The 11,570-nt window shown below is 39.1% G+C and overlaps 1 protein-coding gene across 1 annotated transcript; it reads right to left on the bottom strand.

The window, feature by feature from the left end:
• Positions 1-10,448: 10,448 nt before the first annotated feature.
• LOC138005648 (histamine H2 receptor-like) lies at positions 10,449-11,288 on the bottom strand. The gene has a single exon (XM_068851844.1). The coding sequence runs from the start codon at positions 11,286-11,288 to the stop codon at positions 10,449-10,451; it is 840 nt and encodes a 279-aa protein (XP_068707945.1).
• Between the last annotated feature and the right edge of the window lie 282 nt (positions 11,289-11,570).

The following is an 11,570-nucleotide window of genomic DNA, read 5'->3' as shown; positions in this document are numbered from 1 at the left end:
ATCTTGGCACACAGCTAAAACTGTTGACGCGGGTAATAATTCAAAACCGTTGCCTAGGCAATACTCCATTTTACTGTAATTAGACTTCATCTACATTTAATTTCTTAGCTCTTTTCACACACTTTTTGTATTCTATTGTAAAAAATTCGTTTATGGTCGTTGTAGCCTGAATCTGTTCTTTATATTTCATGAAAATAATCTCAGTATAAATGTCTTTTAAAATACACCTTCACTGTGGACATTCGTCTCCTTTTAGCGGCGCTATAGCGGTTTAAAGTCGCCCAAAATCCCATACATTTACTGTAAATTTAGCCTTGTTTGCCCCTCAGCCAAGATAGCGCAAAAAACCGTGGAAGGGTCTATCTTGGCTCTCAACTTTGTGCCCATTGTGAGTTGTCCGCTGACCTCAAAGTATTTGATGATCAGGGGATCATCCACCAACCATCCAAAAAATCGAGATATGACTCGAATACACAAGTGCCCAGGACCGTCCGCGTCAAGAATAGTGTCCTGCTCGCCTCATGGCTCGCAGCAATGTCCTTGCTTTTAAATTAACGCCAGCAATGCCGCCGCCATCTTGCAATGCCGTTTAGAATCTGTACAACTGGTGTTAAAGAAACATGGATAATTTTGCCACAAATAAGTCAGTGCCACTTCTTCATTGTAACTCCACGCACGGCTTTTTGGTCGCTTTTTCTCCGCCATAACGCTGCGAAAAAGTTCGAAACCCTTGCGATACGCTGTAAAACCACATTAAAATCGAATCCGGTTTACTTGTGCGAATTTTGGGTTGCAACTTGAGCCCGACAAAATTTGCATCAAGTTGCTCCGACAAAAATCGCATGTGTAAATGGGCCTTCACATGTGAAAGCTCTTTTTAAAAAAAAAAAAAAAAAATGTCTTTACGTTCTTACTAAGATATGAAGGTTAACCAGACTAAAAAGTTTTGGCAAGTTTATAATAGAACAATTCGAGCACAAGAAATGCAAATTATTTGATTACACCTGACGTCACGACGGCAAAACTTAAACCTATTAAAACCTACTGTTTTGGCACAAACGTGGCCTTCTTATCACGTGAGTGCAATCAAAGAATTGTGTTTATGTGATTTGGGGACATGCCCTGGCTCGTCCCAATTGTATGAGAGTGTAAACCCATTTAGACGCCTTATTTTATATATATGTACTATACTTTTTGAGAAACGATTCAAGAATAAGAACCTCCACCGAGAGACATCACTGAAAAAATCGGATTCTGCATCAGGGATGCCATTGAATCTGAAGAAATCTGACGGTCTGCTTGTCTCGAAATCAGATTTGTTTTGCTTTTTCTTATAATTCAAAATACATACTGGCATTTCTTCATAAATTGAAATTTTGGATCTATGCTGGCTTGTTTAATAATAACAATGACATTTCATGCTAGAGCTAATGTAGAGGATATAGCGGAACAAACTTAAGAGAAGCCTGATGCGCTGCGGTTAGGCCAAGTGTCAGGTAGGGTGAACTGACCAAGCTATGTTACAAACTGCAAGACATTTGTAAAAACGCAAGTGTGTGTTTATATCAGTGAATGGCATTCTAAGATTTTCAAAAGGTCAGAATGGAGACATCTAATTCACTGTACACTGACCGTACGTGCAAGGACGTTAACGAGAGAATAGTAGCGGAGTATCGGATAAGAAAGAAACATGTAAAGAAAAAGGAGAAAGAAAGAATAGATCATTGGAAACCGCGGAATGAACTGTGAAGATGAAACATTGACCGACTTAAGTCTTTAATGGGATTGGATGGAGTCGTTTGCTGTTTTATTTTGCCCGTGCAGGGTGAAGGCACAATGATTTTGAGGTATATTTTTTTGAAATGTTTGTCATTAATGCTTCAATCATTACGGCTTGTGTCTTCAGCCCTCGTTTTAGTTAAATCAGGTATAGAGATCCCGGCCTCCTTATGCGCTCTGAGCTGAATTAATGTAAGTGGTATTGTAACTACGTGCTGTCGAATGTAAAGAACAGGTTGCGAGAATGTATATTAAACTAATTTCCTTACAAATGTGGAATAAAATGACGCAGTTTTCAATTGATGCATTAGGGTCTCTTTTCTCTATCCATCCGCCTTTTGATTCTCGTATATGAATGTAGGTGGAAAAAATGGCCGTCGTTCATCTTTCATCCACCTTTTTGCATTATCAACAACAACTACACACCGCGCTGACAACGTTCTGTCCTTCAAAATCAATCTAACAATCACCGTCATCCCGTTAACCTAAGCAACTAAAACACATATAGCCAGATAAAATAGCAAAAGCGACGGATTCTTCATTCTATTGGCTAAAGCTCTAGCACCTGGCATTGTGGATCACTTTGTGGATGACGTTTAGATAATATTCTAAACAGGAAAAAGTTATAGGAAACCATATTTGGTTTGTTACGCTAACTTCAAGCTCACTTCAAGTCTTAGACATCACAGAGTGATAACGATATCGCTACTGTATCCTACTAAAAATCCGTTCCATAATCAACATGCTGTAAGGCAGGAACATTTGTTAAACCCGCGCGAAATGAAAACCTGGATTTGGATCATTGACTGGTGTCTTACCATTCTAGCAATAAGTGGAAATGGAGTCGTTATCTTTCTCGTGTTGAGCAAACGACAGCTTCACACCAAAACCAACGCAATTCTCACCTCGCTTGCAGTGGCGGATTTTTCCGTGGGCATATTTGTTGTTCCCCTCTTACACTTTTGCGAAATTACAGGAAGCTGCAAAAACGTGAATGGTCCTCCGCTAGCTATGCTTACTTGGGTTAACTTGATAAGATGGTTATTCGTTGACGCTTCCGTAATAAACTTGTGCAGTCTGGTCTTGGATCGCTACATCGCAGTTGCCAAGCCCTTTGCGTACTTACGTTTTATGACTCGTCGTCGTGTCATCTGCATTATTTCCTTGGCTTGGGTCATTGCAATTGTTCCATTGATTTTCCCAACAGCGGCGATAGTTTTTTCCAGCCCTGTCTTTTTTAAAATCTATTGTCTTATTGTTGCCATTTTTTATGAGTTTCTTCCGTGTATTATGCTAGCATTCTGTCTTGTATCAATGGTGCATGTCGTATTTGAGCATAGAAGAGCCGCCCGTACTTTAGCAAGACAGTTACGTTTTAACCATAAAGTTTTGATGAAAACTTGCAACAACATGACAACCGTTAAAATAACAGCAATTGTTGCAGGTTTTGCTATTATGTCTTACAGCATACATATACGTTGTTCGGTTATAATTTTTCTTAATCCTAAAGCAGACTGTGGTGACTTCGAGTTCAAAATTCCAGTATTAGTTTCCAATTCGGCTTTAAACCCCTTGGCGTACACTTTCTTAAAAAGGGACATAAAGAAAGTTTTCAAGCAACTTGTAAAGTCCACTTTCAAGCGACCAGCAAGCAGGCCGGTGAATTTGTAGCGCTTAAAAACCGTGGTTGAAAGGCTAGTTAGTGATGATCAGTATAACGAATCGTCCTCGCTGTATCAACAGTTTCGAAAACGGAAAAGAGTCACTGATTGTTAAAATGACGTTTTTTTATGTCGTCGTACCACAGCTCGAATAGAACGTAATCCTAGAGTGGTAAGAAGGCTTCAAGTATGCCTGAGTTTTACTTTGAATGTGAAAGGGGTTTATTTTAGTTGAATGCTTTACATTGTAACCTTAGTTAGAAACTAGGTATCTTCAGAAAAGCCGAAGTACGATCTAAAATCTAGTTTTATCCCCTCGAATGCGTACTTCAGCACATCAACACGAAAAGGCGATGAGGCATCCAGTAAGTCTCAGTTTACTTGAGTTTCTGTCGCACTTATGGCCTATTTGGACCCAAGTATGAACTCACTAATTCTGTCCACAAGCAAACTTATGTTCCCTTCTGTTCGTCAATTGCTGTGCACTGCGGGTAGTCTGTCACACAGGGCTTTTTTTTATTATACTTTGGCAAACCAAACGATGACATACAACAATTAAGGAAAATGTAAAGCCAGGCAAAAACCATTTCAAAAATTAACAACTCAAATTAACTGAAATGTTCAGCGTGACTCAATAAGTGCAAAAGCATTTACATGTAAATAATATGTTTCTTATTGTATTTTATGATACATTTTTAGCATTTTGTTTCTTGTATGTAAGTAGTTTTTTTTTTTTTTTGCATTCATGATTTTTAATATTAAAGAAATATTACAAATTAAGTAACTTTTACATCTCTTCTATATGTGATCCAAAACGTCTAGATAGCAACAGAAACAATACAGTCGTAGAAACAGTTCGTCTGTTATTTCTACCATCCTCAACAAGAAGCAACCCCCACATACAGTCCCTCCACAAGAAGAACTGGTTTCTATGTTTTTCAAATGGGTCGAACCATCGGATACGTATCATCAGGCAGGGTTGCGCATGCCTCCTTAACATCAATGGCCTAACCGAACCTCTAACAAGATTACTCCGCACCCATGAAATCCGCGTTGCCAACAAACCGTTCAAAACTCTTCAACAAGAATTCTCGTCCCCAAAGTACCGACAATCTTCAGATCTCCAATGTGATGTTGTTTATAAAATCCCATGTAAAGACTGCTCTTGGAAACATAGGAGAAACCGGAAATGCTTCCAAACCCGTAAAAAGGAACATCAACGAAACTTGAAAAACTACACAAAAGGCTCAAATGTTGCTAACCATGCGTGGCTAAATAATCATTCCATTGACTTTGATACTGCTTGCGTTATTGAGAAAGGAAAATACCGCGTTCGAGAAACACTAGAATCTTGGAACATAGCTAAAACTGTTGACGCGGATAATAATTCAAAACCGTTGCCTAGGCAATACTCCATTTTACTGTTCATTATATTTCATGAAAATAATCTCAGTATAAATGTCTTTTAAAATACACTTTCACTGTGGACATCCGTCTCTTTTTAGCGGCGCTATAGCGGTTTAAAGTCGCCCAAAATCCCATACATTTACTGTAAATTTAGCCTTGTTTGCCCCCCAGCCAAGATAGCGCCAAAAACCGTGGAATGGTCTATCCCGGCTCTCAACTTTGTACCCATTGTGAGTTGCCTGCTGACTTCAAAGTATTTGATGATCAGAGGATCATCCACCAACCATCCAAAAAATCGAGATATGACTCGAAAACACAAGTGCCCAGGACCGTCCGCGTCAAGAATAGTGTCCTGCTCGCCTCATGGCTCGCAGCAATGTCCTTGCTTTTAAATTAACGCCAGCAATGCGGCTGCCATCTTGCAGTGTCGTTTAGAATCTGTACAACTGGTGTTAAAGAAACATGGATAATTTTGCCACAAATAAGTCAGTGCCACTTCTTCATTGTAACTCCACGCACGGCTTTTTGATCGCTTTTTCTCCGCCATAACGCTGTGAAAAAGTTCGAAACCCTTGCAATACGCTGTAAAACCGCATTAAAATCGAATCCGGTTTACTTGTGCTAATTTTGGATTGCAACTTGAGCGCAACAAAATTTGCATCAAGTTGCTCCGACAAAAATCGCATGTGTAAATGGACCTTCATATGTGAAAGCTCTTTAAAAAAAAAAAAAAAAAGTCTTCACGTTCTTACTAAGATATGAATGAAGGTTAACCAGACTAAAAAGTTTTGGCAAGTTTATAAAAGAACAATTCGAGCACAAGAAAGGCAAATTATTTGATTGCACCGGACGTCACGACGGCAAAACTTAAGCCTACATTTTTCTATTGTTTTGGCACAAACGTGGCCTTCTCATCACGTGAGTGCAATCAAAGAATTGTGTTTATGTGATTTGGGGACATGCCCTGTCTCGTCCCAATTGTATGAGAGTATAAACTCATTTAGACGCCTTACTTTATATATATGTACTATCCTTTTTGAGAAACGATTCAAGAATAAGAAGCTCCACCGGAAATCAGATTTGTTTTGCTAATTTTTTTATAATTCAAGTCATAATACATACTGGAATGTCTTCATGAATTGAAATTTTGGATCTATGCTGGCTTGTTTAATAATAACAATGGCCGTTTTTATACTAGAGACGCATAATTCGTCTGGGACGAACTTGGGCAAACATTTTTTCCGCGTCTGTTAAATTCGTCTAGTATAAAGACGGCCACAAGACCCATAATTGGTCTGGACGGATTATGCGTCTCTCATGAGGAGATTAACTTGTGTCAGGAATGTGGGTACCCGCTGTTTAGGTAAAAAAAAAATACAAGACTCACACTATAAGGCAGAGCGAGAGACAAAGGAGACAGAGGTGTTAATCTCGACACGTTTGTTGGGCCGACCTCGTCATAAAGTTTTTAATGACGACAAATATCTCAAATTACTTTAAAATAATTTTGAGTGACGAGTCAAAATACGGTCCAGAGGCACAATAAATCAATTTGAAATATTTTCTAAAACACGGTTTACAACGGCCAGCATCATGCAATTAAAAAAATGGAATTTTTTTGCTATATTCTCTTTATTTCAAATTAATTCAAACACAGGCAAATTATATGTTAACTTTCAGGCTACCGAGATGCAACTTGTCACGGTTTTGCCCGGCATACACTTTTCTCAACAGCAACGGTAAATTGGTTCTCTTCTGATTTTAAAGCAATTCATTTTTAAGTTTTATACTTACGGAACTCGATAACTGAGGAATAAAACTCAACAAATATTACTCCTTCGAACATCTGCTTCCCTAATTCTCCGGTTAAACATGAAACGTTAGTGATGTATTGGTGTATTTGTTAATTTAAACACAGGCAAATTATTTCTCAGTTAACTTTCAGGCTACCGAGACGCAACTTGTTTTGCCTGGCATACACTTTTCTCAACAGCAACGGTGAATTAGTTCTTTTCTGATGTTAAAGAAAACCATTTTTAAGTTTTATACTTATGGAACTCGATAACTGAGGAATAAAACTCAACAACTATTACTCCTTCGAACATCTGCCTCCCTAATTCTCCGGTTAAACATGAAACGTTAGTGATGTATTGGTGTATTTGTTAATTTAAACACAGGCAAATTATTTCTCAGTTAACTTTCAGGCTACCGAGATGCAACTTGTTTTGCCTGGCATACACTTTTCTCAACAGCAACGGTAAATTGGTTCTTTTCTGATTTTAAAGCAAACCATTTCTAACTTTTATACTTATGGAACTCGATAACTGAGGCATAAAACTCAACAGCTATTACTCCTTCGAACATCTGCTTCCCTAATTCTCCGGTTTAACATGAAACGTTAGGGATGTATTGGTGTATTTGTTAATATAAACACTGGCAAATTATTTCTTAACTTTCAGGCTACCGAGATGCAACTTGTTTTGCCTGGCATACACTTTTCTCAACAGCAACCGTGAATTGGTTCTTTTCTGATTTTAAAGCAAACCATTTTTAAGTTACTCGATAACTGAGGAACTGGGAAATTTAGAATGCCCAATTGTAGCTGTGTAAAATTTCATTCCGGGCTAATCGATTTCCCAGCATGTCACAGGCAGGCACATACAATATTAATCACATACTTATCGTTTTCCTGCTATCATGATATCCTGATATCATGAATTATATTTCAAGTTTATTACAAAGTGCGACAAGTGTTATTACAAAGTGCGACAGCCTTTTTATTACAAAGTGCGACAGGTATTACAAAGTGAGACGATTATTACAAAGTGCGGCAGTACAATGTAACCCTAGAGTCGTAAGAAGGCTGTATGTATTCCCGACTTCTACTTTGAATGGGAAAGGGGTTTATTTTAGTTGAATGCGTTACATTGTAACCTTAGAAACTAGGTATCTTCAGAAAAGCCGAAGTACGATCTAAAATCTAGTTTTATCCCCCTCGAATGCGTACTTCAGCACATCAAAACACGAAAAGGCGATAAGGCATCAAGTAAGGCTCAGTTGACTTGAGTTTCTGTCGCACTTATGGCCTATTTCGACCTCAGTATGAACTCGCTAATTCTGTCCACAGGCAAACATATGTTCCCTGCTGTTTGTCAATTGCTGTGCACTGCGGGTAGTCTGGCACACAGGGCATTTTAATATTTTTTATTCTTTGGCAAACAAAACGAGGAATAGCCAACTAGCGTTTTGAAACTACCACCTGCGACAGGAGTTGATATCAGTTATAGGGAGACCGGGACCGCTAAGCCTGACTTGCGACTAACAGGCTAACTATATTTCTTCTTGTTTTAAATTTCTGATTCTTCTTCATAAAGCTTTCAATAGGATTTTGAGTAGGACGTAAAAGTTCAGCAAACGTAGTTTCATGTCAGTATTGTGATTGGAACTGGAATTTGAGTTAGTAGAATATCTGTGGAACGATTTCCTGGTTATTGACGGGAGGAAACTTTGGACAAGCTTAGAAAAGTGCTGAAGCGAATACCTCGAAAAGCCACACACCCCCCCTTCCTGATTTAGTTGAATATTTGCTACCCTTCTGGCACTAGAAAGTAAATATCCCGGGCAATAGCGACCCTAAGAAGCTGAGTTCAGTAGGATAGATGAGTGACTGCTCCAAGGAGGTCTCTCTCCCCATCTCTCACTCTAGACGACAACTCGTGTTTGTTCCAGCTGGTACATGGTGGAAATAAGCTAGCAACTTTCAAAAAGTCGACTTCACTTTAGACTTTTTACACCAAAAAGGTTAAGCAACCAGAAAGTATCCTGCATGCGCACTTAAGGTAAAGGTAAAGGTACACGTTATTTAACGTCAGAAGTTCCTTTACCCTCTAAAGAGTACTCTCCCAGGAAGCCGACGGTGCGCTCATTTTACCCGCCCTCTTTCCATCAGTGCTCCGTTTTAAGGGTATTTAAAGCTACTTAGGCTACACTGAAAGGAAAGAAGTCGAAACAAGGATGTGAGATCCAGGGATCGAACTCGGGACCTTATGCACCAAGGCCGCGCACTAGCCGACTGTGCCACCCTTGCTCCTAAGCATTAGCGTCAACCAAAAATACCAAGGGCCTGGTCAGTACTAACCATGCTTCGAGCAACCCAAGCCAAGTCTTCTCATATCTGAAATATCACTTTCACAAGGGGTGAATAAGTTAAACTTTAAAACATTCCTCAGGCTTACTTGGTTTGTTGCCTTTCAAAAATTTGAACCGCTTTTTCTTGCATGCTAAATAAGGGTACATTATAAGCCACAGCTCACTTCTTTGGTTCAACAAAATGCCAACATTTGTGTTGCTCAAAGAAACGTTTGCCGGCAGCAGACTCGAGCACAGAATTTTCTCCGGCTATCCGTTGCCGAGAAAAGACCCTGGTTGTTCTTAGTAATATGAATCAGTTCAAGGTCTCTCTCCCACTTAATTCGAAAACAGTGAATTGGACCCTGGATTTAAAACTGCACTAACAACTGCCACACCCTAGCTACATTTCCCTCTTCTCGATTAAGAAAATATCACAAACAGCGGTGATAAACATTGTGTTCCAACGCATTTTTTTTATACAGAACTTGGCGTTTCGTATGCTAGTCAACATACATTTCAAAAGTGACCGTTACGATTTTTGAAAACTGTATGTACATATTGCAAACATAAGAGGTCTGGAACCTAGACTGAGAAAAATGATGTGCAGCAGCACGTGTCTAGACATAATTAGGGAGCTTAAGCACGCGCGTTTTTGAGACGCGGTTGGCAACCGGAAGAGAAAATTTCACGTGTTAGGACAGTGGTGTCTCCCAGCTTTTTATACTAATCATCTCAAATTGAGAAAAGATACTTAGCAATGTAAATGTGGTTGTGTGAAAACAGGTTAAAAGGGAAAACAGCTTACTTCCGGTTGCCGTCCGCGTTTCAAAATCGCGCGTGCTTAAGTTCCCTAATGCGGACTAATAGCTAAAACAGCAACAACTTCTCACTACTAATATTGACATTAAGGGAAGGCTTTAGCTCTTGAGCCCTTTTCCTTCGAACCTGAACATCAAGTGAGGTTTTTGGGTGACTAAAGGGAACCTGGGAAGCGCACGATGGGTATAACAGCATAGAAACCTTCTGCGTTATTTTGAAAGTTTGGATACAATTCGGGATGACACAGACGAATAGGACCAACAAAAAACTTGATCTAAATTATGCATTGGTCACCCTTTATATTTTGCATAGTACTAAACATCTGTCCAATCGCTAAGCTATTGAAAACTGTCCAAAAGCTAAGCTAAAACACTGAACTTAAAAAAACTGAAAACAGGAGAAAAAGTGAATCGCGAACAGGTGTAGGTAGAAGCTATCCAATTCTTCGAAGGAACAGCTGTTTTCCTATGCAGGAAATGTATTCCTTGGTAAGAACAAAACAACCAAAATCCTTTGGAAGCCATCGACAAAACGTTGAGAATTAAAATCTTTGGACAGTCTTTTAACTTCTCATTTGAAACTGGCGCAACGAGATACCCTCAAAATCATTTTTAAAAGTGCTGTTTGAAGTCTTGACTTCAAAATCGATAGTTAGAAAGCGGATTTTGTAAGTTCTTTAAACGCTCTCTTTATGTCCCTTTTCAAAAAAGCGTAGGCTAAAGGGTTCAAAGCTGAATTTGAAATTAATATCGGTATTTTGTAATCATCATCCTCGCACTTTTTAGAGGAATAGACCAATATAGAGCAGCGCATTAAAATGCTGTAACACACGAGGGTAAAGCCCACAATGATTGCTGTTATTTTCACTGTACTGCTGTCCTGACTTTTTAAAAAAACTTCGTGGTTGAAACGTAACTGTTTTGCTAAAGTATTTGCGGCTCTTTTATGGTTAAATACAACTCGCACCATTGATCCAACGCAGAATACCAGCATAACACAAGGAAGAAACTCGTAGAAAGTGGCAATAATAATCGAATGAATTCTTATAAAGATAGGTTTGGAAAAAACGAGCCCAGCCATTGGGAAAATCAATTGTCCAATTGCAATGACCCAAGCCAAAGAAATAATGCAGACGACACGACGACGAGTCATAAAACTCAAGTATGCAAAAGGAATGACAACCGCGATAAAACGATCCAGCACTACGCTGCACAGGTTCATCATGGAAGCGTAACAGAGTGAGAATCTTGTCAAGATTACTACGCGCTGCCAAATAACGTTGCCTTTACAGCTTTTTGAAATCTCACAAAAATAGAACAAGGGAACAGTGGTCGTCCCAATCAAAAAATCTGCCACTGCAAGTGAGACGAGAAATGCATTGGTTTTGGTGCGAAGCTGTCGTTTGCTGAACACGAGAAAGATAATTACTCCATTTCCAGTTATTGTCAGAATGCTAAGACACCAGTTAATGATCCAGATCCAGGTTCTCATCAGTTTCGGCTCACCTCGTCTCCTCGAGTAATGATGAATGGGTAATCTGAAAGTTGATGCACACCAAATTATCTGTTGCTCCTTGATCACAGGAAAGCAAAGCACAAGGACATAAACTGTTGGTTCGCTCAATATTTTCGCTGTCACAATTTAGATGAAAAAATGTGTACTTTCCGTTCTACCAACTATAGGTTTCGCGGTAATTGCATTCTGGTAGTTCCCAAGAGTAAGAACTAATTCTTACGGTTTCCATTGATTTTCATATTATGCTGCATCAGCGTG

The sequence above is a fragment of the Montipora foliosa genome, chromosome 6 (assembly GCF_036669935.1).
Source record: "Montipora foliosa isolate CH-2021 chromosome 6, ASM3666993v2, whole genome shotgun sequence".
NCBI classification, from domain to species: Eukaryota; Metazoa; Cnidaria; class Anthozoa; order Scleractinia; family Acroporidae; genus Montipora; species Montipora foliosa.
Note: the sequence above shows the minus strand (reverse complement) of the source record. Positions and strands in the feature narration are given on the sequence as shown.

What these genes read in the sequence shown, in the direction of transcription:
- LOC138005648 (XM_068851844.1), bottom strand. Translation starts at nt 11,288, where the DNA reads ATGAGAACCTGGATCTGGATCATTAACTGGTGTCTTAGCATTCTGACA.